Source organism: Vulpes vulpes, chromosome 14 (assembly GCF_048418805.1).
Source record: "Vulpes vulpes isolate BD-2025 chromosome 14, VulVul3, whole genome shotgun sequence".
In the NCBI taxonomy this organism is placed as follows: Eukaryota; Metazoa; Chordata; class Mammalia; order Carnivora; family Canidae; genus Vulpes; species Vulpes vulpes.
Window position 1 is genome coordinate 106241188 of NC_132793.1, and position 27254 is coordinate 106268441.

The 27254-nt window shown below is 60.1% G+C and overlaps 2 protein-coding genes across 6 annotated transcripts in view; one reads left to right on the forward strand and one right to left on the reverse strand.

The window, feature by feature from the left end:
• Window positions 1-21341, forward strand: part of ADAMTS7 (ADAM metallopeptidase with thrombospondin type 1 motif 7) — a 41189-nt gene extending 19848 nt beyond the window's left edge. The window contains exons 9-24 of the mRNA XM_072737507.1: window positions 6395-6539; window positions 7140-7232; window positions 7572-7717; window positions 8830-8999; window positions 9253-9386; window positions 10202-10322; window positions 11317-11561; window positions 11917-12058; window positions 13873-13999; window positions 14424-14637; window positions 14954-16198; window positions 16948-17100; window positions 17450-17623; window positions 17716-17862; window positions 18747-18909; window positions 20985-21341. Of these exons, the coding sequence (XP_072593608.1) occupies window positions 6395-6539; window positions 7140-7232; window positions 7572-7717; window positions 8830-8999; window positions 9253-9386; window positions 10202-10322; window positions 11317-11561; window positions 11917-12058; window positions 13873-13999; window positions 14424-14637; window positions 14954-16198; window positions 16948-17100; window positions 17450-17623; window positions 17716-17862; window positions 18747-18909; window positions 20985-21142 (3577 nt within the window). The 3' untranslated portion in view covers window positions 21143-21341. The remainder of the gene's footprint in view (window positions 1-6394; window positions 6540-7139; window positions 7233-7571; window positions 7718-8829; window positions 9000-9252; window positions 9387-10201; window positions 10323-11316; window positions 11562-11916; window positions 12059-13872; window positions 14000-14423; window positions 14638-14953; window positions 16199-16947; window positions 17101-17449; window positions 17624-17715; window positions 17863-18746; window positions 18910-20984) is intronic.
• Window positions 21342-23198: 1857 nt separating this feature from the next.
• Window positions 23199-27254, reverse strand: part of TBC1D2B (TBC1 domain family member 2B) — a 63203-nt gene continuing 59147 nt past the window's right edge. For 3 of the 5 annotated variants that reach the window (XM_072737508.1, XM_026002417.2, XM_072737509.1), the window contains one exon: window positions 23199-25487. In XM_072737508.1, coding sequence (XP_072593609.1) covers window positions 25292-25487 — 196 coding nt within the window. In that variant the 3' untranslated portion in view covers window positions 23199-25291. The remainder of the gene's footprint in view (window positions 25488-27254) is intronic. The other 2 variants (XR_011997136.1, XM_072737510.1) reach the window with 2 other exon arrangements.

The window sequence follows — 27254 nt, forward strand, 5'->3', positions numbered from 1 at the left end:
TCAAAGGCTTTTCCCCATCTTCCGCTAGCTGCTAACATTGCCCCTGAGAAGTCCCATTACAGTCTCATTCCCAAGTCTTCCTGCAACATCTGCAAACTTTTCTTTCTCTTTTCTCTTTTGGTGATTGGAAATTTTGCAATTACATGCCTTGATCTGTCTTTGTTTCGGAGGGTACTTGGGGGGCATTTTTCTTTTTTTGATTGTTTTATGTTGATTCCCGTAGAGTTGACTTACAGCGTAATATTAATTTCAGGTGTACAATCCAGTGATTCAGTACTTGCCTACACTGCCAAGTGTTCATTGTGACAGGTGCCCTCCTCCATGCCCATCACCTGTTCCCCCAACCCCCCACCTCGCTTCTGGTGACTAGAATGTGTTCTCTAGAGTTAAGAGTCTGTTTCTTGGTTTGCCCCACCCTCTTTTTTCCCTTTTGTTCATCTGTTTTGTTTCTTAAATTCCACATATGAGTGAAATCATATGTTGTTTGTCTTTCTCTGACTTATTTCGCTTAGCATAACACCCTCTAGCTCCATCCACGCCGTTGCAAATGGCGAGATGTCATTCTTTCTGATGGCTGAGTGATATTCCATTGTGTATACACCACATCTTCTTTATCCTTTCATCAATCCATGGACCCTGGGACTGCTTCCATATCTTGGCTATTGTAAATAATGCTGCTATACACATTGGAGTGCATGGACTCATTCAAATTAGTAGTTTTGTATGCTTTGGCTGATACCTAGTAGTGCAATTACTGGATCATAAGGTAGTTCTATTTTTAATTTTTTGAGGAACCTCCACAGTGTTTTCCAGAATGACTGCACCAGCTTGCATTTCCACCAATGGTATAAGAAGATTCCCCTTCCTTCACATCCTCACCAACGTATTGTTTCCGGTCTTGTAAATTTTAGCCATTCTGACAGGTGTGAAGTGGTATCTCGTTTTGATTTCTGTTTCCCTGATGATCAGTGATGTTGAGAATTTTTTCATGTGTCTGTTGGCCATCTGCGTGTCTTGTCTGGAGAAATGTTTATTCTGTCTTCTCCCTGTTTTTAGTTGGATTATTTGTTTTGGGTGTTGAGTTGTATCAGCTCTTTTTTTTTTTAATTTTTTTTTATTTATTTATGATAGTCACAGAGAGAGAGAGAGGCAGAGACACAGGCGGAGGGAGAAGCAGGCTCCATGCACCGGGAGCCTGATATGGGATTCGATCCCGGGTCTCCAGGATCCCGCCCTGGGCCAAAGGCAGGCGCCAAAACGCTGCGCCACCCAGGGATCCCTGTATCAGCTCTTTATATATTTTGGTTACTAACCCTTTACTGGATGTATTGTTTGTAAATATCTTCTCCCATTCCATAGGCTGCCTTTTAGTTTTGTTGATTATTTCCTTTGCTGTGCAGAAGCTTTTTTAAAAAAGATTTTATTTATTTATTCATGAGAGACACAGAGAGAGAGGCAGAGACACAGGTAGAGGGTCTTGAGGGTTTTCTCTATATAGTATCATGTCATCTGCAAATAGTGAAGATTTTACTTCTTGCTTGCCTATTGGGATGCCTTTTATTTCTTTTTCTTGTCTGATTGCTATAGCTAGTACTTCCAGTAACTATGTTTTGTAAAAGTGGTGAGAGTGGACATTTTTGTCTTTTTTCCTGATCTTGGAGGAAAAGCTCTCAGTGTTTTATCATTAAGTATGATTTTGGCTGTGGATTTTTCATATGTGGACTTTATTATGTTGAGGTATATCCCCACTAATCAAAACCTACTTTGTTAAGGGTTTTTATCATGAGTAGATGTGGTACTTTGTCAAATGGTTTTTCTATGTCTTTTGGAAGGATCATATGGTTTTTATCCTTTCTCTTATGTGATGTATTGTGTTGAATGATTTGTGAACCTTGCAACCCAGGAATAAATCCCACTTGATCTTGGTGAGTTATTTTATAATATATTGTCAGATCTGGTTTAGTGGTGTTTTATTGAGAATTTATGTATCTGTGTTCATCAGGGATATTGACCTGTAATTCTTTTGTTTAGTGAGGTATTTGTCTGGTTTTGGTATCAGGTAATACCTCACGGAATGAATTTGGAAGTTTCCTTTCTTTTCTCTTTTTTGGAAGAGTTTGAGAAGAATAGGTATTGACTCTTCTTTAGAAGTTTGGCAGAATCCACCTGTGAAGCCATCTGGTCCTGAACTTTTTTTTGTTGGGAGTTTTCGATTATTGATTCTATTTCATTCCTGGTAATTGATCTGTTTAAATTTTCTATTTCTTTCTGATTTTTTTTAAAGATTTTATTTATTTCTTCTTGAGAGATAGAGAGAAGCAGAGACATAAGCAAAGGAAGAAGCAAGCTCCCCGCTGAGCAGGGAGCCCAATGTGAGGCTCCATCCCAGGACCCCCAGATCATGATCCAAACCAAAGGCACACACTTAATGGGCTGAGCCACCCAGGCGCCCCTATTTGTCTGTTTTATTATTTTTTAAATTTTATTTATTCATGAGAAATACACAGGGAGAGGCAGAGACATAGGCAAAGGGAGAAGTCCTGATGCAGGACTAGATCCCAGGACCCTGAGATCATGACCTGAACTGATGGCAGATAGTTAAATGACTGAGCTACCTACGTGCTCCCTTTCCTCAATTTTATTATTTTTTTTATTAAAATTTTTTTCCTTAATTAAAAAAAAATACTTCACGTTGGGGTGCCTGGGAGTTGGGAGGCTTGTGAAGCAGGCAGGCTTTTGGGGAGGGGCTGTATCTCTGGGAGGTGTTCAGATATCTGCACGAGGCTCATTTCTGGTGTGGTTCCATTTCCCCAGAGAGGAACTCTCCTGTCGTCCTGGGACGACCCTGGGAGGTGTTAGGCATTATGGCACCTGCGTGTGGAAGCGGCTTGGCGATCTCCACCCTTCCCTGTGGAGACTTACATTTTTCCCTTCTCTATAGATCCCTCCTTAGGTCTTCAGGGGCCAGATCCTTTTGTTCACCCTCTTCAGGAGTGACCCTTGGCTCTCTGCAGGCAGGGAGGTGGTCATCACCTGGCCACACAGAATGGGGAGCAAATGTGGGAGCTGATGCCTCTGATCCTTAATCCCACTGGAGTCCTGGCCTCCATGGCTCCCTGGGACTGGAGCCTGAGCCTTTCTCAGGCTCTGCTTCTGGGTGGTTCTTCCATGTAGGACATGGCTTTCAGCTCTCGCTGCCCGACCAGGTTTGCCACTGGTTGACCATCTGCTTCCCAGCTCCTGGGGTTTTGCTGACTTTTCATCTGCCATCACCTCCCCCTGGTTCCTTGTCCCTGAGGACTTATGCCGTTCTTTTCCTGTCATCCTAGGGGGATTCTGAGCAGGTGGGGAGTTCATCTGCCGTGGGTCTTCTAGAAGTCCCTTACTGCAGGGTGTAAGTGGGGACACGGGTGCGTCACTGTGGGTGTGAGCAGCAGCTCTGGCCTCTGACAGTGGAGGGATGGCAGGGGGCAGGGGGGCAGGGGCAGAGATGAGTTGCGGGTGATAGTTAAGGCCTGGACTCTGCTTGGCTTTTGCCTGTGTTGGCAGACACGTCCCACAGGGCTCCTGACGGGCCTGCCTCACGGGTGGCTGTCCGGGTTCAGTATATCGCTGATGGAATGGTTCACATTCAGAGCTGTGTGCCTGTTATCGCTACTGAGCCACAGATGAAACAGACCTGAACCAGGGCATGTAAAGCGGGCCTGAAAAGAATCCCCAGGGCGCGTCTCTTGCCCCAGATGGGGGCAGAGAGGAAGGGACTGGGTTGGAAGATGATCTGCCCCAACACCCCCGGGGCCTGTTCCCAGCTGTCCCCACCCAGGGAGCTGCCCCGCACCCTGCTGCCTCCGTGACAGACACACACACAGGGTCTCTGTGCTGTTTCAGTGGCTGGAATGCACGAGGGACTTGGCTCGGGGCCTAGGGTGAGGGTGGGAAGAGCAGGCTGGAGCCTGAGCCAGCCGGGGCCTTGGGAGCCTGGGCCCTGAGATGGGCCGTGTGGGGGCAAAGGTCAGAGAGAGCCAGCCTGCAGCGGAGGGTTCTGGGGGTCACACTCAGGCTGCAGGGTGGGGGGGTGCCAGCCTGTCCTCTGGCGCCTCACCCTCCGTCTCCCCACTGGGTCGGAGCAGGATGAACAGGACGCATAGACGGTGCCCAGTGGGGTCAGCTGGTATTCCCTGGCCTTGGGGGAGGCTCAGGAGCGCTCCCGGGCCACCTCGCTTGCCCTGCACGCAGCTCTGGTGTGTGTCAGCGGGGTGAGGAGCCCTGGCAGTGAGCCAGCCACAGGAAGGAAGGGCCTTTCCCAAGTACGTGCTGCTATTTATACCTCCAAGCTTGGGTTCCCTCAGGCTCCTCAGCCTCTGGTAGATAAGTCCTCAGAAGCAGGAGGGATGGCCCAGGGCCGCACAGAGGCAGACTAGAACTCGGGTGCTAACGTTCCATCAGCACGTGGGCCTGAATATGGCCCTGATTCTGGTGGGAGGTCTGGAGGACCCCTCCCCCCATGCCCCCAACCTGTCACACACATATAGGATGGACCAGAGAGGCTTCTGTCACTCCAACTGCCTGGCCCACAGGACATGACACATGGCAAGTTCCAGCCAGGAGACAAAGCCAGAAGAGGCCATCAGATCCCAAGTTGGAGGACCCCCAGGCGGGGTCTGAGGCAGAGGGGTGGGCGAGCCTCCCCAGCCCCTGTCTTAAATTGCAGGACAGAAGGAGCCCCAGGGTTGGGCTGACCCTGCCCCCCATCCTCACCCCAGCTGACACTTGGCCCCAAGGGCCAGGCCAGCCATCAGCAGGCGCCTTTCTGCCAGGACTCAGCTGCTGTGCTTTTGAACTTACACTGGGGTGAAGTATTGAGGTCAGGCCTGTAGATGGATGGGCCTTCACTGGGGCCACCCAGCAAGGGATATGTGGGGCCCCCAGCAACCTGAGTCTGGCATTAGATCCCAACCATTAGTGTTCGCTGGTGGGACCCAGGGCAAGGGGTGTCTTGCCTCAGGCCTGTGTGTGCACGGAGAGGCATAGGGTCTTCATCCCAGGTGTTTGAGGAGCAACCGAGGACCTGGCCCATGATCATCTGGGGCAAAGGGATGGGTTCAAGAGCTGCTCATTTGCTGACACCCGCTTTAGGGAGTCTGGTTTCCACCAGCATAGGTGGTCGGGGTGATTTGGGCAGAGGGGTCCCCAGGGCCCTCAGCAGGAGTCTAGTCTCAGGGGCTGTGTTCCCTGCAGCTCTGGGTGGGGCTAGTGGCCCTAGGCAACCCCACAGACCACCCACCCCACCCTGGGCCCTACAGCCTCCCTCAGAGGCTGACTGCCCCCAGCGTTGCCCCCTACCTCCCGCCCTGGCTGATGTGGTGGCCTGCTTCTGTCTTCTTCCAGTCTGTCTTGCGGTGTGTCCTCTGTCCCTTCCTGTCAGAGCCCAGTGCCCATCACCTCTGTCCTTCTGACCCTCTGCTCATCTGGCCCCCTACCTTGTACCAGCCACCCTCTAGCACCCCGGCCTGGAAAACTGGAGGGTTTCTCCCCACCCTCTCCTTGCTGCCTGGGCCAACTACCCATCACCCCCAATCTCAGCTCTCACCAGCCATTGCTGCCCTGAGGGAGGTCCCTAGACACTTGTCTGACCCCTGCAGGACAGCAGTGAGCCCTGGGCTGGTTGGTCAATGTGCAGGGCCTGGCAATGGTGTTGGGATAGACACTGGCCCCCAGAGGCCACAGCTGTGCACAAAGGGCCCTTGGACAGATGCGCTGGCAGAGAAGGGCCAAGCCCAGCCTGGGATGCCCTCCCCAGGGCCCTTCTGCATCCGTGTTCCCTGCCTGCTGCTGTGGCGTCTGGACAGCCTGGGTCCCCTGCACTGCCAGGGAAGGCTGGCAGAGGGCAGACAGGAGTGAACGAGGAAGTGACAGGGTGGCAGCGCTATCCTCGGCCCAGCATGTCCCTGGCCCAGCGTGTCCCCCACAGAGACCCCAGATCTCAGCCTAGGGTGGGGCCCGCAGAGGCACACTGCTGTATCAGCTGTGAAGTGATGCTCTCCAGATCTGGGGTGGGGGTGGAGGCTGTAGGAACTCAGAGCAGCAGGGCCAGGGGAGGGCTGGGCGTAGGGGAGGCTTCCCTAGCGGTGCCCTTGGGATGGGTCTCTGGGGCAGAGTTCACGGTAGTGTGTGCAGAGCACTGCAGGTGGAGCCAGCAGCTTATGCAAATGTGTGGCCCCAGGAGGGGGGTGAGTTGTTTAGTGAGCCAGAGTGCCTGGAGGTGAAGGGGAGAGTGAGAGGGCCCCAGATGCTAAGTTGGGGGTTGGAGGGTGAACTGGGATAAGCGAGAAGGCTGCCTTTTGCTTGCAAGGTTCAGTGTTTTATGCCCCCTTTTCTCCTCCCTTCCCTGCAGCCGGGGTTGGGGCCTGTGCTTAGATGACACTCCCACCAAGGATGTCATTGACTTCCCCTCTGTGCCCCCCGGGGTCCTCTACGATGTGGGCCACCAGTGCCGCCTCCAATACGGGGCCTACTCTGCCTTCTGTGAAGACATGGACGTGAGTGTGGGATGGGCATGGGGTGGGGGCTGCCTCCCCAGCCTACAGCAGCCGCTGGCCTGAGCTTGGCCATACAGGATACTGGGAGACACCGTGGCTGTGGGATCAGCTGTGGCTGGGTGGCCACAGACCCAGGTCTGAATTCTGGGTGGAGCCCCTCACCTCCCAAGGCCAGGTTATGAGACAAAACAAAACCTACGCTGCATATAGACTTGGGGGAGACCATAGACTCAGAGGGAACCCTAAACATGGGGAAACTGTAGACCTAGGGAAGATCATAGACGTGGGTGATTATAGACCTGAGGGGGACCATAGACCTGGGGAAATTGCCCAAAGTGAAGGCCATCGTCCTGTTACGGACTCCCCAAGCCTGAGGTGGGTAGGTATCTTTCTAGGCAAGTGGGCAGGGCTGATTTGAGAGTAGGTGGGCCTGGGGACAGGTCAGAGCAGCAAGCCCCAGGGCTGGGCACCCCCAGCACCACATAGTTGGGAAAAGATGGGAGGGGCCTTCTGGGAGTCCCATCTGCAACCCCCACTCCCATCCCCTCCCCGAAGCACCAGGGAAGGGTGAGAGTATGGCCCATGTCTTCCGCCTTGCAGAACGTGTGCCACACTCTCTGGTGCTCTGTAGGGACCACCTGTCACTCCAAGCTGGATGCAGCCGTGGATGGAACCAGGTGTGGGGAGAGCAAGGTAGGGGTGCCGCAGCCTCTGCTGTGGAGGCGGGTTGGTGGGGAGAGGTTGAGCTCCCATTGTGCCCATGCTCTGGAGGCCGCCTGGGTTCAGACCAGCTTAAGCTCCTAGCAGAGCCCCAGCCTCCCCCAGCCTCCCCTACTCTCTCCAGCCCTCCCCGTGTCTGCAGAGAGGAGGTGGTGCAGCAGCCCCACCAGAAAGTCACGGGCTCCCTTTATTCCCTGCTCCGCTCCACCGTGGGGCCTGAGTCTTGGACGACTGAGAGGGGGCCTCCTGACTCCTCAGTCCCACTGGGGCAAGGATGACTGGGTGGTATTTCCCTACCCCCATCTGTCTTAGTGGTGTCTGAATGGGGAGTGCGTTCCTGTGGGCTTCCGGCCTGAGGCTGTGGATGGTGGCTGGTCCGGCTGGAGCCCCTGGTCCATCTGCTCGCGGAGCTGTGGCGTGGGTGTGCAGAGTGCTGAGCGGCAGTGCACACAGCCTGTGTGAGTGCGGGTCTGGGGGCAGCAGGGATGGGTGGAACTGGGTGCCCTGAGCAGAGTCAGCCTACCATGGAGAGCCTGGCTCTGTGCCAGCCTCCTGAGCTCCAAAGCATCCCCATAGAAGCCATGCCCAGCATATCCAGGGCCACCCTGGTCACTCAGAGGGGCACCCCAGAGGCTAGCAGAGTCCCCAGTGTTGACCGTGCTGCAGATGGGAACACCAAGGCTCAGCATTGCAGTAACTGGCTGGAGGGAGGCAGGAGAGGCCAGGGGTGATGAGCTTAGACTCTGGACCTTAGACGGATCAGGGTTCAGATCCTCTCTGCACTTCTCCTTTGGGTCTCTATTTCCAGGGAAACTGGACTCTGGGGTGACCACAGGACCCCCCAGCAGAGCTAAAGCATGAAAACCTGCAACTAGTAGGTAGAAAGCACTTAGTAAGGACTCACTTATTGGCCTCGGATGCGCATGTGGGTCTGAGATGAGAGGGGATGGCTGGGAGAGCTGGTTGGCTTGGAAGGCATGTTGTGTACCCTGGGCCAAGTGGCTTCACCTCTCTGGGCCTCAGTTTCCCCACCTTAAAAAGGATGATCTGAAGATTCAGGAGATGCTGAGCCAGCAGTAGTACAGACCGAGGAGATACCTGGCTCCTTGGGACGAGCCCTCTTCGCGAGGCTGCCCTGGCCAGTGTGGGACTCAAAGCCAGCCCCACCCAGGGCCTGTGCCTGGGCTGGGCTGGGGGCTGCCACCCTCGCCCAGATGAGGGTGGGGGTCAGCTGCTGTGCTTCTGGGCACGCCTCTCAGCCAGGCTAGGTGAGGAACAAGCCTGCAGACCTGTGGGGCACCAGCCACATCCCTGGCTCATCACAGGGTCATAGCAGCCCTCTGAAGGGGAAGCCCCATCCCTGTCTTACAGGCCAGTGAACTGGAGCTCAGACAGGGATGAAAGGTGCCCTGCAGGGTGGGCACAGAGCCCAGAGGGTGGGTGGGCATTGGACTCCCCGCAGTTAGAGGTTGCAGGAGCTGCCACATGGTCCAAGGGCCTGCTCCTGGACCGAGGTACACAGTAGGCACTCACTGTGTGCTCACTCAGCCCCACCTGGCTCTCCTCACAGACCCAAATACAAGGGCAAGTACTGTGTGGGTGAGCGGAAGCGCTTCCGCCTGTGCAACCTGCAGGCCTGCCCCCCCGGCCACCCCTCTTTCCGCCATGTGCAGTGCAGCCACTTTGACGCCATGCTCTACAAGGGCCAGCTGCACACGTGGGTGCCCGTGGTCAACGACGGTGAGTCCTGCCACCCATGGTGACACTGAACCACAGTGGGAGTCCGGGGGCCCGAGGTTCCGCACCCTGGCCCTGGGCCATCACCCCCACCAACTCTCCAGGGTGCAGCCCAGGGGTGGGAGGGGTCCGGCCCATGTGCTGCCCCGGAGCTGGGTCACATGGCCACGGATGTGTGCAACGGACGCTGTCTTACTGTGACCTCCCTGACTCCTGCCTGGGTTGTCCCTAACGGCCCCTCCACTTGGACCCCCAGCGAACCCCTGCGAGCTGCACTGCCGGCCCTCCAATGAGTACTTTGCTGAGAAGCTGCGGGACGCCGTGATCGATGGCACCCCCTGCTACCAGGGCCAGCCTGGCCGTGACCTCTGCATCAACGGCATCTGCAAGGTGTGCCTGAGCAGAAAGAGGGGCTCCCATGTTGGCTACCCCTGGGTCCCTCCTAGGTCCCCCCGGCCCTCTCCCCAGGCTGTCAGCAAAGAGCCCACCCCTCCTGGCACTGGAGCTCCTTGCAGGCGAGCCTCACACCCCAGCCTCTGCACCATAGGCCCTCCCACCCCTCCCGGCCCACAACCCACTGCCCAAGCCTCTGAACCTCGGCCGCCCCCGCACAGCCCCCCCCCCAAGAAACCAGCCCACGGCTCAGCCTCCTACTTCTTCCGTGACCCCAGCAGCTGTTTCCTCCGTCTTAGAAAGGCGGGGCCGGCTCCGGGTTGTAGGGCTCGGTGAGGTCATTGCAGGGTTACGCAGGGCTCAGGGTCTGGCAGAGGTTGTGTCAGTGTTTGCGAGCAACACGTACTCCTGTCCAGCAACCGCAGAGGTCGCTCCTCCCTGCCCCCTCCCCGCTAGGACCCCCCAGGGGTGTAGACGGGCAGCAGGGAGGTGCTAGCCCAGGCCTTTGACATCCATCCCTGTTTCTAGGAAAGTCCTGTCTACCCTGGGCAGAGCCCCTGCCTGCTGTGGCCTTTCGTAAAATTTGCCCTCTGGTGCCTTATGCCACCTGTCAACCTGGCTGTGTGGCACAGACCGGGCTCCCTGTCTCACAGCTGGGGGACCGTGCTCAGGGAGGTGGAGGGGTTCACTTGAGGTCAGAGGGAGCGGCTGGCGGCTGGCTGGAGCCCGGAGCCCTGTCCTCCCTCCTCTCCCTGCTCTGGTGGATCCCTGAGGCTGGGGCTGATGCTAGGACTCCCTCCCGTGTGTTCCAGAATGTGGGTTGTGACTTCGAGATCGACTCTGGTGCCATCGAGGATCGCTGTGGCGTGTGCCACGGCAATGGCTCCACCTGCCACACCGTGAGCGAGACGTTCGAGGAGTCTGAGGGCCTGGGTACGGGGAGGCACTGCTGGTGGGAGGTGCTCTTGACTTGGTGGCCCCTCCCCCTCCCTGTCTCCCTCTAGGGCCTGCCCTGGACCGCCAGGGTCCCCACCCTGGCTAAGATCTGAAGCAGGGGAGCCACCCTGCCTGGTCCTTGTAGGTGTTGAGGTGTCTTCCTGCCCCAGGGGCCCCGGCCTGGCTGATCTTGCTTCGGGCTGCCTTCTTGGGAGGCTTCAGAGACCCCCCAGCTCCACTGCTATACCTCTGTGTCTTGCATGTGTTGCTTGAGGGCTGACTATGTTGCTTGAGGGCTGACTGTGCTAGGTGAGGAGGGACAGTGGCTGAAGGGTTTAGTGTAGGAGGCCCAGCAGGCTGAGAGCACTGACCTGGGGAGGTCAGCAGGGACTTCCCATAGGAGGCAGCAGTTTAGCTGAATCATGAAAGACTCAGGTGAGGTGGGAGAGGTGTTACATTCAGAGAAAAGAGCTGTGTCCTCAAAGCCTGGAGGCGCACCTGTGTCCAGGGACCCATGGGGGATGGCCCTGAGTGCCGGGCCAGATGTTCAGCCCCCCTGAGGTGGATCCGTAGCCTAGCAGAGCCGGCGGGCAAGTTACTCATCCCTCTGGGCCTCAGTCTCCTTATCTGTCACACAGGGGTGACAGAAGTACCTGTGTCCTAGTGTAAAGCATATAAGGTCAGTGAAAGGACAGAGGCCAGCAGCAAGGATGGTGTCCCAAAGGAAGGGTGCAGGCCGATGACATGGAGCCAGCCAGGTCTCCAGGAGAGGGGTAAAGAGGTATGGGTCCCGACAGCAGGATTTGAGCCCTTCCGAGGAGGAGCCCTTCGGAGATTTAGGTGACCTAGGACAGATTGAAGCTCCACCTTTGGAGGGAGCTCGTAATCTTGAGGTAATGGAATCTGCCACCAGCGGCCTGGAGAAGGGGAGACAAGAGAAGGGCTGGGGGCAGCCCACACCCTCACACTCTGAACAACCCCTGACCAACAGGGTACGTGGATGTGGGGCTGATCCCAGCCGGTGCCCGTGAGATCCGCATCGAGGAGATGGCCGAGGCTGCCAACTTCCTGGCCCTGCGCAGTGAGGACCCTGATAAGTACTTCCTGAATGGGGGCTGGACCATTCAGTGGAATGGGGACTACCAGGTGGCCGGCACCACCTTCACGTACGCACGCACAGGCAACTGGGAGAACCTCACGTCCCCAGGGCCCACCAACGAGCCCATATGGATTCAGGTGCCCGCCTCCCAAGGCTCAGGCTGGGAAGCAGCTCAGTTTTGGGGAGTAGCTAAGGCTGGGGAGCAACTGGGGTTTGGGGAGCAGCTGGGATTTGGGAGCAGCTCGGGCTGGGGAGCAGCTGGGGCTCAGGAGCAGGAGTGGGACCTGAGGGATCCTGTGCACCCCTACACCAACCCCCAAACCCCGCAGCAGAACAGAGCCCTGGGGACTCTGCCTTGGGTTCCCCTACAGTGTAGCTCCAGGTCCCACAGGGGCTAGAGTCAGCTCCTTTGGGATGGCTCCTCTGGGTAGCAAGTCCTGGTGTCTGGAGGGGACACCCCATGCTCACAGGGCCCCCACCTGCCTGCCCCAGCTGCTGTTCCAGGAGAGCAACCCCGGAGTGCGCTACGAGTACACCATCCAAAGGGAGGCGGATGGTCAGGGCCAGGTCCAGCCACCTGAGTTCTTCTGGCACTATGGGCCCTGGACCACATGCACAGTCACGTGTGGTACAGGTGAGGAGAGGGGAGGGCCCAGCCACCGCCCACCAGGGCCATCATCTCAGGGCAGCCATGCCTGGCTTCAGCCTCCACTCACTTTCCTATTCCTGGGCCACCATGAGCTTGGAATGCTGGCCTTTGGGTCCTGGAGTCCCACTGGGGGTGCTGCTGATGGCTGTGTCCCCACTGGTAGAGGGACGAGGCCGGCACAGTGCCTGGCACACAGGGGTGCTCAGTATGTCTCAGCTGTTGGCACTCTGGTCCTGGAGAGGCACTGGCTAGCTTCACATGGTTCCTGCTCCACTGGGGACCTGATCCCTTTGTACTCCTGGAGCTGACCTGAGGCCCCCATGACCTGAGCCCTCCCTGACCTGGGCTCCTTCCCTCCACCTGCTGCAGAAGGGCTCCAGAGCCTCCTTCCTGGAGCCCTTTAGCCCTTCCTGGGAGGCCCAGAGCCTCATGCTCCCTGGATGCTACCCCCAGGAAGGGCCTCCCCATGGAGGACGGAGCCAGGACGGCCAGCTTGTCCCCACCCCAGCCCTCAGCATCTGCACCCAGGGGGGTCCGTTCACCATGTTCACTCATTTCTCTCAACCGTGTGACATGTGCAGGGACCTCACTGACCTTCCCCACTCCCCACGGCCCTGCCCATTGCCCCCACTGCCCCTCAGCATCCAGGGAGCTCGGCATCAGGAACCAGATGGATGTTGAATGTTCCTGAAAATGCTCCTATGGTGATGAAAACCAGCCACTGAACCTTGGCAGAAATCTCCCAAAGCTGTTGAAAGCATCTTGTCCCACATCAGTATCTCTAAATTTACACACGTGAAAGAAAACCTATTGGACGAACTGGACTCCGGGGAAATGGCCTTTCAGCAGAGTGGTGGCCTCACGGGTGGATGGGTTAGGAACTCGAGCTGCAGGTAGCCAGCCAGCAGTCAGAAGGCCCAGGGGACAGAGGCCAGGCTGGCAGGATGGCCTGCGCTTCCGTAGGGACGTGGGACATGTCTCCCTCACACCCGTCCACAGGGCCCCCTCCCAGCCTCTTGTGGTCCAAGCAGGAAGAAGGGGCATGCGCTAGCTCCCAGGGGAGGGATTCGTGTCCAGACGTCCCTCAATGCAGGGGAACTACAATGGAGAGTGTTTTCAGCGGGGCCCACGATTACCCTGCACAGAACCAGAATTCTGTTAGGGAAGGAGGAGCAGATAGGACATGGGAGGGAAGCAGGGGTGAAAGGAGAGCCTGTTCCTGGGGGTCCTGCTGCTGGAGGCGGTGTGGGGGTGCACGGTGAAGGTGAGGAGACAGCCGTGCCAAGACCCAGAGGCAGGTGGGGGCAGAGGGATGAGAACGGTGACAAAGGTGGGATGGGGGTTGGAGCTGGAGAGGAATGTCTGCTGGGGGGGTGGGAATCTGATGAGTTTCCTTGCTCCACCTCTTCTGAGCATGGACCCTGCTAGAAGGGTCGGTGCTCAGGCTGGGATTGGATTTGCATGACCACATGGTGTTCTCCTTCCCCGGGGGCTTTCAGGCAGGTATTACTGTTACATAGACCCTGAGGTTCAGAGAGGCTGAGGGAGCTGCCCAAGGCGTCCTAGCTAGGATGCCAAGGGCTGCCCACCCCCCCATCCCCCGACTGTCCCCCAAGCCTGCACACTCTGCTCCCATCCATGGGGAGAGGCAAAGGCTGGGAGGACAGTGAGAAGGAGTGATGAGGCCTTGCTCTGGGAGGCCCTAGCAGAGCGGGTGTGGCCTTGTCTTCAGGCGAAGGGCAGCTTGGGCAGGGGGCACCGTAGGGGCCAGGCCCAGGCTGAGCCCCTGTGATCCCCAGGTATGCAGAGGCAGAGCGTGCACTGCACTGAGCAACAGGCAGGGCCTGTGGATGAGCGACACTGTGACCCCCTGAGCAGGCCTGATGACCGCCAGAGGAAGTGCAGTGAGGAGCCCTGCCCTGCCCGGTGAGCCCACCCTGACCACTGCCCACACAGGCTCCTGACTCCCTGGTCCCTGGCCTTGCCGCAGAGCCCACATCTGGGGGCCTGTGAGAGGAGCAGAGGGAGCACGGCCTGGCCTCTGCACAAGGCTGAAGCCCAGGACCTGGTTCTCCCCCCCCCCCCCAGCCCGGGCAGCCAGCACCAGCCTAAGACATGCCTGGTCACCTGTGTTTGGATTTTGGGAGGGCTTGGGATTTGCCAGTTCCCCCCAGCGAGGGTGGCAGGAGCAAATGGGGCTATGTCCTGCCACCGGGCCTCGGGGGTCAGGTTGCCGACCGGGCTCAGGGCTCTGGGGAATCGTCCCCTGGGCTTGGGCCTGGCCCTGCCTGGAGCCTGAGAGCCTGGGCATCCAGCCAGCCCTGGCTGACAAGGCCTGTGTGCCCTGCAGGTGGTGGACAGGGGAGTGGCAGCCGTGCTCCCGCTCCTGCGGGCCAGGGGGCCTGTCCCGCCGCGCGGTGCTCTGCATCCGCAGCGTGGGGCTGGATGAGCAGAGCGCCCTGGAGCCACCTGCCTGCGCACACCTGCCCCAGCCTCCTGCCGAAACCCCTTGCAACCAAAATGTGTCCTGTCCGGCCACCTGGGCTGTGGGGAACTGGTCTCAGGTGAGCGTCAGGATGGGACAGGGCCACCCCCAGTCCCCAGCCCCCCCAGCAGCCTTGGGCTTCGGGGAGCTAGAGACATCCTTCAGGGAGCCCTTGCTGCCAGCAGCACGGCCAGGGGAGCCTAGGGCTGTCCCGGTCCAGCCTCTGTCCCCAGAGCCTCAGGACCATGGTGCCCTGGCAAGCCACCACCACAAGCCATGGCCTTGAGGCGGAGGGGGCCGGAGGGGGCCGGCTGGGCCTCCTCCTCTGACAGCGGGCAGTGGCAGGTGCCCTACCAGGTCTCCTATGCAGTGCTCCACTCTGGTCTCCTATGCAGTGCTCGGTGACGTGCGGGGAAGGCACGCAGCACCGAAGTGTCCTCTGCACCAATGACACCAGCGTCCCCTGCGATGAGGCCCTGCGTCCGGCCAGTGGGGCTGCCTGTTCTCTGCCACCCTGTCCATGGGCCCTGGACCCCGAAGGCTCGGGCAGCGGCTCCTCCAGCCGCGAGCTCTTCAATGAGATCGACTTCATCCCCCCCCGCCTGGCCCCACGCCCTCTGCTCACCTCGTCCCCCGAGCCGGCCAGCATGAGCAACGCCATCGAGGAAGACCCCGAGTCGGGCCCCTCGGGGCCTGTGTTTGTTGACGATTTCTACTATGACTACAATTTCATTAACTTCCACGAGGACCTGTCTTACGGACCCTTTGAGGATCCCGACCCAAACCTGACAGGTGCAGGGGATCGGACACCCCCACCCCTGAGCCGACCTGTGGAGGCCCCCACAGGCACCCCTTGGCCCAGCCAGTCTGGCCTGTCTCCGCACCCGCCCTTGGGTCAGGCCCCTGGGAGCCCCCCGGGCAATTTCTTACCTGAGGAAGATGCCCCCGTAGTGACCCCAGACTCGGGGCTCCCCAGCTTGCCCCAGCCCCCGGTGTGGGTCAGTGGCAAGGACACACCTGCCTCCCCCGGAAGCCACAACAGGCTCCCAGGAGGGGAGGACCACCAGAGCCAGCCACCCCCTCCATACTGGCAGAGGACCAACGAGCTCTCTGAGGACGAGGAGGAAGCCTTCGGCGGTGGAGCAACCGGCCTGCCCCAAGGACGGCGCCCCACGTCACCCCCTTGGTCCTCCATCCACACTCGCCACACCTCCCCCAGTCCTGATGTGGGACACCTGTGGACCGTGGGGACAGTGGCCTGGGAACCAGCTCCGGAAGGCAGCCCGGGGCCTATGGACACTGAGCTACGGCCCACCGTCGGGGGGCGCCCTTCTACTCCTTCCCCCCACACTCTGCCTGAGACCTGGGGTGGGGACAGCCCCCTGGAACCGGGGACTCCCACCACTGCAGCCCCGTGGGACCTGCGGACCCCAGCCCTGCCAGGGACCTTCCTTCCGACAGCCCAGGGCCCAGGACCTGAGGACCAGCCAGTGCCCGCCCGCCCCACACCACAGCCCACACCAGCTCAGGATGGGTCAGCCGATGGCAGAGTCCCCAAGGCCCAGCCTGTGGACCCCAGCCCAGCCAAGGACCCCCCGCCTGCCCAGAATGCCAGCTGGGAGGTGGGGAGCTGGAGTGAGGTAAGGGGCCAGGGAAGAGCAGGACCTCACTGTGTCCTCTTCAGCACATGGCCCATGGGGGTCCCGGGGTACAGAAACCTGCAGCCCGAGCTGGGAGCAGCGATGCCCTCTGTGTGCCAGGGGGCCATCCGCCCTGTCAGCCTCAGTTTCTTAAGATGAGGAGACGGGCCACCAGGAAGGTGTGGGGTGGCACGAAATGGAGGGTGGCCAGGAGCCGCATCCCTCATACTCCCGGACAGGGTGCCCCCTGACACCCTGCTGGTGGGGAAGCCGCCTCTGTGGCTCCCAGGCCCAGTAGGGCCCCCTGGGCTCAGCCTGGCTCTCCCTGCCTGGCCCCTCCTCAGTGGCCTCACCCTGCTCCTTTAGGGACCGGCGAGTGTGTGAACTTAATGGCCAGAAACTGTGTCCCCCTGCCCACCCGTGTCTTCCTATGGAAATTCTGTCTGGGCTGGGGAGGGACAGGCAGGGCTTAGCCAGGAGTCCAGTCACTCTCCCTAGGTGATTTTGGGGAGCAGTGAGCCCGGTCATGATGGTTGGGTCACCACCTCTGTCCCCCGTGAGCCAGGACATGAGATGTTTGAGGTTTTGTCTTCCGTCTCCATGGGAGGTGGGTGGAGGGGCCCATTGCACAGATGGGTAAGGTGAGGTTCTGGCTCCAGCGGGTCCCCCCGCATTGCTGGCAGCCCGGCCATAGGGCTGGGGGGGGCGCAGGGATCTGCCCGCCCTCACGGCCTGTGCCCGGCCCCCAGTGCTCCACCACCTGTGGCCTGGGTGCTGTCTGGAGGTCCGTCCGCTGCAGCTCTGGCCGCGAAGAGGACTGTGCCCCCGCCGGCCGCCCCCAGCCTGCCCGCCGCTGCCACCTGAGGCCGTGTGCCGCCTGGCACGCGGGCAACTGGAGCAAGGTGCGTGAGCCTCGGGGTGCAAGCTGGGCTGCCCAGTGCCCACTGCATGCTGGGTGGCAGACTCTGCGCTGCTGTCCTGGGCTTGTCCTGTCCACACACCTGTCCCGGGTTGGCCTGCCCTGCCCCTAGCACCTCTGCTGCTGGCCTTGCCCTTTCCCTTGTACCTGCCATGCCCCTCGGGATGGCATTGTCACTGACTGTTCCCGTGGGGCCACCCTGGCTACATGCCTGAAGCTGGCTGGTCTCCCCGGGGTGGGTGGGGGGTCCAATGCCCACACCGCCACCCCTCGCAGGGCCATGTGCGAGCAGGTGCACGGGGTCTGCTCACACTGCACTCCTTGCCCTGCAGTGCTCGCGTGGCTGCGGGGGAGGCTCCTCAGTGCGTGACGTGCAGTGTGTGGACACACAAGACCTCCGGCCACTGCGGCCCTTCCACTGCCAGCCAGGGCCCCCCATGCCGCCCACCCGCCGCCCCTGTGGGGTGCAGCCCTGCCTCAGCTGGTACATCTCTTCCTGGAGGGAGGTGAGGCCTGGGGGCCCTGGGACAAGGTGGGGGGCTGTCCTCAGACCCCGGCAGTACCCCGACCCCTTTCTCTGTCCATCCTGCTCTTCCAGTGCTCCGAGGCTTGTGGTGGTGGCCAGCAGGAGCGTCTGGTGACCTGCCCAGAGCCAGGCCTCTGCGAAGAGGCGTTGAGACCCAACAGCACGCGGTCCTGCAACACGCACCCCTGCACGCAATGGGTCGTGGGGCCCTGGGGCCAGGTGAGCAAGCCTGCGGACCAGGGACGGGCCCAGCGGCCACTGGGAAGTCCTCCGTTCCCTCGAGAAGGCATCGTTGTGTGCTATGTGCCAGGCTCTCTGGTCACTGCAGATGTGGGTGATGGCCAGACAAGGTCCCCACACTCCTGAAGCCTTGGCCTGCTGGGGAGAGGGGGTTGAAAGGGAGTGGGTGGGTGCTGGGATGTCAGGGAGGCCTGCAGGACTCGGTGGTTCGAAGTAGAGGTCCAAGGGGAACAGCATGTGCAAAGTCCTGGGGCAGGAAGGAAAGATCTGAGGGTTTAGGAAACAGCAGAGGCTTGAGTGACAGAAAGGGTGGAGGAGGGGGCAGCGAGCCCTCAGGGGGCGCAAGATGCCTTCCTGCCACCTGGGTTGTGTAGCTGGAGCTACAAGGTCCAGGAATCCCAGTCCTTGCCCCCTGGCTGCTGAGTGGCTCTGGGCAGGTGGCCTGGCCTTGCTGGGCCTCTGGTTTCTCATGTGCAAGACGGGGGTGTGGGAATGAATAGAGCAGCGCAGTGAGGCACCCAGCCCAGAGCCTGGCACCATGTGGCAGAGATTAAACCTACTTCTAGAGCTTTTTTTAAAAAAAAGTACATCCTAATTGTTAAGAATAGAGCCTGACTCAGGCTGGAGGGCCTCTGGTTGAGGAATCTGCAGGGGCTGTGGCAGGTCCTCTCAGCCTCTCGGGCACTCCTGGGCCTCGGGGTGGGTGCAGCTCCTGCAGGTGAGCCTGGTAGGCTCTGAGAGGCAGGGGGCGACGAGAAGCCTCAGAACTGGACATGCTCCTGGCCAGGGCATCGGCAGCTGCCTCTGGGGTGCCCATTCCCCTGGCCACAGGGGGCCCTAACCTCTCCCCCACACATACACAGTGCTCGGCCCCCTGTGGTGGTGGTGTGCAGCGGCGCCTGGTCAGGTGTGTCAACACCCAGACTGGACTGCCCGAGGAGGACAGTGAGCAGTGTAGCCACGAGGCCTGGCCCGAGAGCTCCCGGCCATGCGGCACCCAGGACTGTGACCTCAGCGAGGCCCCACGTGAGTGCTGGAGGTCGGGGCAGGGGGGATGGCAGGAGACAGGAGCCAGCTGCCCTGGGTGATCAGTGATTGTGAGGCTGCTGGATGCTGTGCAGAAGCTGGGTTGTGTCAGGGCCAGAGCAGAGGGTGTCCTGCCCTGCAGACACTCCCAGACACCCCTAGGCACCCCCTAGGCACCCTCCAGATACCCCCAGGCACCCTGCAGACACCTCCAGGCACCCGCAGTCACCCAAGGAACCCCCCCAGGCACCCTGCAGACACTCTCAGGCACCCCCAGGCAGCCAGCCTTCTCTAGCGCAGAAACAGGGGAGGCAGCAGACTTGGCCCCCAGTTGCCGTGTGACCTCGAGCAAGCCCCTTGTCCCCCCGGGTCTCAGTGAGCCGCCCAGTGAGGCCAGGCCTGGGTGCGCCTCCGTCTCCAGCTCTGCAGGAGGAGGAGTGCCCAGAGTGTGTGCTGCAGCCGCAGGAAGCGGCCTCCCTTCCAGGGTCCTGCTGGCTGCCTGTGGCCAGCTGCTTCCTGGCCAGCTGTGTCCTCCTGGAGGAAGGGCCCGAGCCAGAGGTGGCAGTGGACACAGCTGCCCTCGGGGCGCTAAGCACAGGAAGCTGGCCCTGAAGCCACACCTGGGCGCCCTCACCAGCTGGGTGGCCGTGGGCTCCATGTCCCTGTCTGGGCCTCTGCTTCCTTGAGCACAAAGGGGCTGAGAGCCATGGGTAGGGAGGGGGCTGGGAGAGCTAAAGCCAGGTCACTGTCGACTGGGGTCAGGAAGGAGCCGAGCAGCTTGTGTGTGTCTCAGCCATCTGCCCCGGGCCCCTAGGACAGTCTGTGGTCCTTGGGCTGGCGGTCAGCGCCTCGGGGACCTCGCTGCCTTCTCCACAGTGGCTGGCTCCTTGGCAGCCCAGCCTCCTCCAATCCTGTGGCCTCAGGGCCCAGTGGAGGTGCCACCCACCCTGCCCCTGCCGCACACAGCCCAGGGCAAAGAGGCCGCCAAGGCTCCTTCCTGCCTCTCACCTGGGCTCGGGGAGGGGGACCCATGGCGGGGAGAGGGTAGAATGGAGGCCGGGTCTCCGGAGGTCAGGTGGATGGAGGGGTGGTCCGGTGGCTGAGCCACCAGCCAACCCTACCCAAGTGAGAAGTTGGGGGTGGAGGCCAGCTCGGGGGTGACGTGGGCGCCAAGATCCTGAAGCTCGGGGATGTTTTGATGGTTTGTGGCAAGACATTTAGAAAGCCTGGAAACTCCAGGGCGTGCGGTCAGCCCGGTGAGGCAGCTGACCTAGCGTGGCCCACATCCGCTTGTGGAGGTGGGCGTTATTGACAGAGGGAACCCCCTCCCCCCGGGTTAAGAGGCTCGCCCGAGGTCACACGGTGCACACAGGATGCGGGTGTGCAGATGTACAGCTGCTGCCCGGAGCCCGAGTGGAGGACCCAGCCTGCTGCCTCGTGCCCTCTGCGGGGCCCCGGGTCCGCGGGCTTTCCTGTCCTCCTCCCCCGGGACGCCCACTAGAGGCAGCTGGGGGCTGTCAGCAGGAGTGGGAGCGAGGCCAAGAGGCTGGAATCAAACCACTTCCCAAAATAGCTGCGACCAGCACAGGGCAGGAGGGCCGGCCAAGCCCCGCCGTGGACAAGCGTAGCCCGCAGCCTTCCTCTGTCCTCCTTGGGAGCCGGGTTTTACCCCCAGGGTCACACCCTCTCTCTTTGGGCCTCAGGGCCTGGCCTCTTGGAACTCGGGTCTGTGAGCGGAAGCTGAGGCTCAGTATGACCCGGGGGCTTGGGGGGCCGGGGGAGGGGGCGGTCGGTCGGGGGCGTCCAGCAGGGCAGGTGCACGGCAGGGACGGCGGGGGTCGGGTCGGGGGCCGAGTCTCCTGCAGGCTGGTCTGTGGCGGTGGAGGTGGGGTCGGGGTGGGGGTCTCAGAACCTTCCCCCTGGAACGCTGACTCGGCCTTGCCAGCGCCCCCTTCCCGAGACCTCTGGAGTGCTGAGGCCCTGGGGTGGCTGCCGGCCGGTGTGATCCCAGGGGGTGGCCCCCACGGGGTGCTGGTGCCAGCTCCGTCCTGAGAGCCCCTCCCACCCCAAACCAGGCTGCGAGCGGGACCGCCTGTCGTTCGGCTTCTGTGAGACCCTGCGTCTGCTGGGCCGCTGCCAGCTGCCGGCCGTCCGCACCCAGTGCTGCCGCTCCTGCCCCCCGCCGGGCCACGGCGCCCCCTCCCGCGGCCACCAGCGCATTGCCCGCCGCTGACCCACCCCAGCCGGGCTGCCCTGACCGACCCCCCCCACCCAACCCACCCAGACGCACGGACCTCATGCCCCACTGTGGGCTGCACCCCAAAGGTGCTAACCTGGCCTGCTGGTGGCAGGCCGGGGACCCCTCCCCCAGAAAAGGTATTTTTTTAATGGTCTGCATAACCTTTATTATTATACATAAATGAGCACCTACAGTTTCAGCGTACAGCCTGGCTTCCTCTTGCGTCGGGAGAATTTCAGGTTGGAGCCCGCCACCCCCCCCATCCTCCTGAACCGCCCGCCCTCACATGCTCCCGGGGCACCTCCGGACAGGTCTGGTGGCTCCCGCAGCTGCAGAGGTGGGGCGGATCCAGCTTGGCAGAGGCCGGTGGGGGGGCAGTGGCCCCACTTAGCCTGCACCCCCCACTCCGGGGCCACAGAGCCCAGTGGTTTCATGGTGACAGGGTCACATCCCACCTCAAGCAGCCAGGCCCTTCCTGTGTCCAGCAGGGCCTGCCCCCCAGGGAAGACGGGGAGGGGGCTGGCACCCCCACGTTAACACACCTGCATCAGAGGAGAGGAGGAGGGTGGCCAGTGGAGCTGGTGACCGACCCCCAGGGACTGGAGCAGATGGGCAGCCACCGCCTTCCTGGCCTTTACATGTCCTGTTTTGCCACATGCTCTGTGCTCAGAGACAGCGGGGCTGGTCACAGGTGGTTCCTGCCCCCACTGCCACCTCAAGTGTTGGGCTCTCCCCACACTGACCTGTGACCTTGCACCTGCCTGCCACAGCCCCTTCCCGCCTGCCCAACCTGGGTCCATGGAGCCTGTGGACACAGCGGGCAGCAGAGGGGTATGAGGTGCCCCAAGAGTGAGGGAGGCGGCTGGGGAAGGGGCCACACGCAACCAGGCTGACCAGGCCCCTCCTGGGGAGTGGCCTGTGCAGGTCCCAGACCTTACCTCTGGCCCGAGCCTCAGACAGGACTCTTCTATAACCCGCTCACCAGTCCTCCTCCTAGAGGGTTGACTTCCCTTCTCCAGATGGGGGACACCAAGGTTCAGAGGGGCCCAGGTGCCTCTGGGGGCACCTGCAGGGGATGCCACATTCCACCATGTGTGCCAGTCATGGTCTGCAATGTGCATGGTGGTCCCTGAGCAGTGTGTACGTTGTGAGGCCATATGGCCACGTGTGGCTGGGTGAGTGTGTGGAGGGTGGGGCAGGTGGCGGTCACTGAGACAAAACATGTCAGAGGCTGAAGCGCCTGTGCCCAGACTGGTCCCCACATAGAAGGATGGAGGGCAGTGGTGCTCACCCGCTCTCTGCTCACACACCACACCCCTTCACTGACGTGTTCTACGGGCCCAAGAAGCCAAGGCTCCGAGTGGGTCTGGCCATGCTGTCCTGGAGCCCTCCAACTGGACAGGCCCCATGGTGTCTTCACGCACAGACGGTGGGTCTGAGGTCACTCAGGAAAGTGAGTCACCGAGGCATGCGAGAGGCGGGCAGGGGCATCAGACTTCCTGTGTTTGCAACAGTCCTGTGGCCTGAGGAGGCCCTGGGGACCCACGCACTGTCCACTGCAGCAGCCCTTACAAGGAAGGGGGAGGGGGGCCTCTGCCCTGGGGCCGTGACCTCAGGTGCCCCCAGGCTGGCTCTGGGATCCTGGCTGGAGCCCCCTCCCCCACACCATGTAAAGACATTTGGTCTTAATCATTCTCGGGTGTTTTTCCAATGATGGGGGTGAGGGGGTGGTGTCCCCCAGGGCAGCTGGGCCTGAGTGGTGAGCCCAGATGCAGGCGAGGCATGTCACAGCTGCGGCTGGCGGGGGTGGGTGGGGGAGTGTGGGGGTGCTCCAGCTCCCAGCTCAGCCCCCGGGCCCCCAGTTCACTTGCGGCTTGGCCCTACCTCCCCAGTCAACTAAGGCATCCTGCCCCTGCACCCCTGAGCAAACCCAGAGTGGGACCTACAAACAGCTAGTGCAGGTCAGAGGCCCCAAGAGGTCCTGTCCCCCTCTGAGCCCTGGGGATGAGTCCTGTCACGAGCTGGTGTAACTGCATCTCAAACCAGAATATACAAATTAGTAGTTTATTTGGCTTTTTAGTATGACCGTTCCAAAATACAACTCAAAGTATAAAAGCTGCATGACCTAAGGGGAAGACAGCTGCCACCCCCCCCATGCAGGCCCTCCGGGGGCACCCACCTCCCACCTGCAGGGGCTGCCCTGGGCAACGTGCAGGAAGACAACAGTGTGTGTGTGGGTGGGGGGGGTGCAAGAATACAAACATTTAGGTTAAAAAAAAAAAAGAAAATGGACTGGCTCTTTGCTTAGAATACTTCCTATTGGATACGACGTGGTAGGAGAGCACCCCCGGTCCAGCCCTGGCGCCCTGGCTGCCACGGGACAGCTGTCATTAGCAGGACCATGGGCAGCACAGGAGGCCCTACTGACCAAGCCCAGGACTGAAGCCGGGGCAGAGTGAAGAGCAACTCAGGCTGCTTGGCCTGACACACACACACACACACACACACACACACACACACACACACAGCCATAACACAAGGGGAGAGCTCGTTGTATAAAATAGATGTATGTAACCTAGAAAAACCTTGATAAAAATAGTCTATAAAAATATAAACTGTAGTGAAAAATATACAAAGGTATTAAGAAATGTTCAGCCCATAAAACACAAAAACCCATCCCTGTGCAAGGTGAGGGCTGCCCTTGCCTGCGGTACGGACATCTAGGCAAGAAGTCTCCACGGAGACAGCAGAAGGGGGTACCCATGCCCTGTGGTTCTGCATCCTGTCCCAAGTCTGGGCCCAACCACGCACCCTTCCAGCCTTCGAGACACCCAGAGGGTGCACAGCCTCCAGGAGGGTGGCCCCAGTCCATTCCCCCAACGACCGCACTGCTCTCACGCCACGGCCTGGCCTCAACAACTGCCTAGAGACCCCTGCACGGCGCTGCTGGCCACCCAGGAAACCATGGCTCTGGCCACACAGCAGGCACCATGCCCAATCCAGATGCTTTTAAGATAGGTCTTTTTGGGGGCGACACAGACATTCCTAAAGGCAGCATTCCCCCCCCCCCCCGCCCCCACAACTGGATGTGTCAGTTCCAGGGGAAATCAGAAATAAACTAGAGTCTGATCCTGCTGGGCATCCTCACTGTAGTCCTCTCACTCGGCAGTGCGGGAGCTGGGCAGGCAGGGGTCTCCAGTGGGGTCTACGGAGGGCAGTGAGAATGGCGCTGCGTGTCTGCTACCAGAAGCCAAGAAGGGAGTGCGGAGATGCCAGCCTAGTCAGGATACCGCTGAACAGGCCGTAACAGGAGAATGTCCGTACTTAGGAAAACACACTTCCTCAAATTCCGCTCAACACTTAGGCTGCATCTAGTACGTTTAGGGATTACTTCCAATTTCTCCAGGTAGTGTAAAAAAAAAAAAAATCTACTTTAAATGATTTCTTTCCTATTTGAATAACACTGAGCCAGGAAACACTCTCATGTCCACATGCATATCAGGGATGGTCTGCAGAGAGACTGAGCCAAAAATAACCTTCCTGGGGCAAAGCCTCTGCAGGGCTTCAAAAACTGCTCCGGGCTGTAGAAGTGCATGGGCAGCCTGACCTGCAGGAGGCAGCAGTGACCCACAGGGAGCACCACGCTGACCCTGGGGATGGCGGGAGGCCAGCTGCCAGAGCGCAGGGGCAAGGCACAAAGCTATGCCCAAGCGAAGGTCCTGGCAGCCAGCCTCCCGGCCATCCAGCAGGTGGAGGACCCCCAGGGCACCAGCTGTTCTCCAGAAAGCCAACAGTGTCACCCAGCAGCTATACCACTGCCCTGAGTTCCCAGAAAAGCTTCCTCCTTCCCTCAACCAAGGCCTCCCCAAGGGTAGGCCTGCCTGGCAGGACGGTGTCCACAGAGTCTCAAAGAGCCAGAGATGTGTGCACCGTGTGACGGCATGGAGATGGCCATCGACAGCAGACCGTGCCCCAAGTGGGAAGGAGAAAGTGCAGGGTGGCTTTGGACATCTGCCCAGCAGATTTCCAGAAACCATGGGCATTACATTCGGGCTTTCAAAGGAGCAGAGACGCCTCTGTGGGTCATCCTTTTGGCACACTTTGGTTGTAAAGGCAAGAAGAGCAGCGTCATGGGTGGAGCACTCAGGTGTCCTCTTCTTCATCACTGACCAGCTCCCCCTTGTCAGGGCTGCTGTCCCGTTCACGCAGGAAGTCCTCTCGGATGGCCTCCAGCTCCGTCAGCTCCAGCCGGACCTTCTCCAGGTGGTAGGCGCGCCGGTTCCGGATCTGGCGCAGGGGGAATGGGTTTAGGTCCCCAAATGAGATGCTGATCAGCTTCCTGGCAGGACACAGGACAGGGACAGAGGTCAGCAGGGCAAGACACAGGATGGGGCCTGAACACTGCCGGGTTAGACATGAGCGCTGGCTTGTGTGTCGTGGGGTGGGTAAAATTCCTTCCCTTACTGGATTCTCATTCCCAATCTGGATGCTGGAATAATGGAAGAGCCACCTCCTGGGGCGTGGAGCTCCTCACACTGCCACCGGGAGCACTAGGACAAAACCTGGGACTGACCAGGAAGGAACGGATGCCCAAGCCAGCCCGGTGGCAGCTGTCACACTACCAACCACATCACAAGGGTCGGGCATGGTCTACAGACGGATGCGCACTCCATGGCTGTCACACTACCCACAGCTCAGGCACCAATCCCACTAACTTGCCCCCAGCCACTGGCTGGTGGCAGAACGAACAACCAGAAGGTGTCCCACAGCCTGACTGTGGGTTCCAGCACCAACTGGGGCAGCCCGGCCCCCGGGGGAACAGAATTCGGTTCCTCCAGCACCAAGCCCCCGACTCCCACTCGGCCAGCCCGGAGGCTACTCTCCCCTCCAGCCCCCAGGGGAGGCCATCAAGACACAACCTTGCCCCAGGCCTCCTGCCACCAGCCGTGGGAGCCGCCTTCCTGCAAGCTCTATGGTGTGTGACATCAGCCTGCGATTCTCAGACACCCACCCCTCAGAGAGCCTGACTCCAGAGCAGCCCCCACATGAGGCCAAAGGTCAGGAAGGCTCACTTCCAAGTTCCCAGAGTGTTCTAGAACACAGGTGCGGGAGAACAAGGCAAGTGTGAGCAGAGCCCAGCTCAGTGTAGACTTACTGGGGCCCACGCACCCCACACCTAGTGTCTGGCTATTGCTTTGCTACAGGAGGCAGACACAGAAAGTGCTAAGTTAGAGTCCCATCAGCCCCGCGGGCAGGGGGCAGGGGGTGGGCAAGGGTGCTGCAGCCCTGCTCAGGAGACAAGCAGATGTCCCACAGTCAGCTAGGGCCAAATAGCTCCAGGAACCCTGCGCGAGAGCAGCTTAATCCTGTTATCCCGCCATCTCCTAAACACTCGCCTCTGCAGCCTCCCCCTCCTCTCTCACGGAACTGCTCAGTTATGGGCAACCACCGGGCTGGGCAACCGCTGGGCTGGGCGGCTTTAAAATCCCGGGGTCCCGACCTGCCTCTGCGTTTGCAAACCGGCATCCCATAGACTTCAGCGTCCTGGAGCCAAGGGCAAGGCAGCTGCCCCGGAGCTGCTCACAAGTTGGTGCTGCCGCCAAGGCTGGAGGGGCCAGTGGTGCCCTCGACCTGCAGCCATGCCCCTCTCAGCTTAGACCTTGGGCAAGGTTGGTGGACGCTCTCAAGCATCACCTCAGGACTCACATTCAGCCTCTCACCAGCCAGTGCTACCCTCAGGTGTCGTGTGGCAAAGCTGAGGTCATGGCTCCTGATAGGTCAATGTGCCTGATTAATACCCTAAAAATCCACTTCCTGAGCAAAAGGCCCTAAAAACAGTGACGACTTCTTAGGATGTCAGGTGTGGCCTCCACCAGCCAGTCCTCTTCCCAGCATCCCCTTCCCTGGGGACCTCAGCCCCAGCTGCCCTCCCCTCTGCCCTCCCATGGCTGGCTCACCCTCCCCTGTGCTCTGGAAGCTGCCCCACAGCAAAAGGTGCCCTTAGGCTTCCTGGGGGCCCTTTGGGGTTTGAAGCAAGTTGTGACACGTCAGTGGATGGAGACGTCCATATAGGGAGTCACAAGAGGCATTTCATGATAAAAGGGAA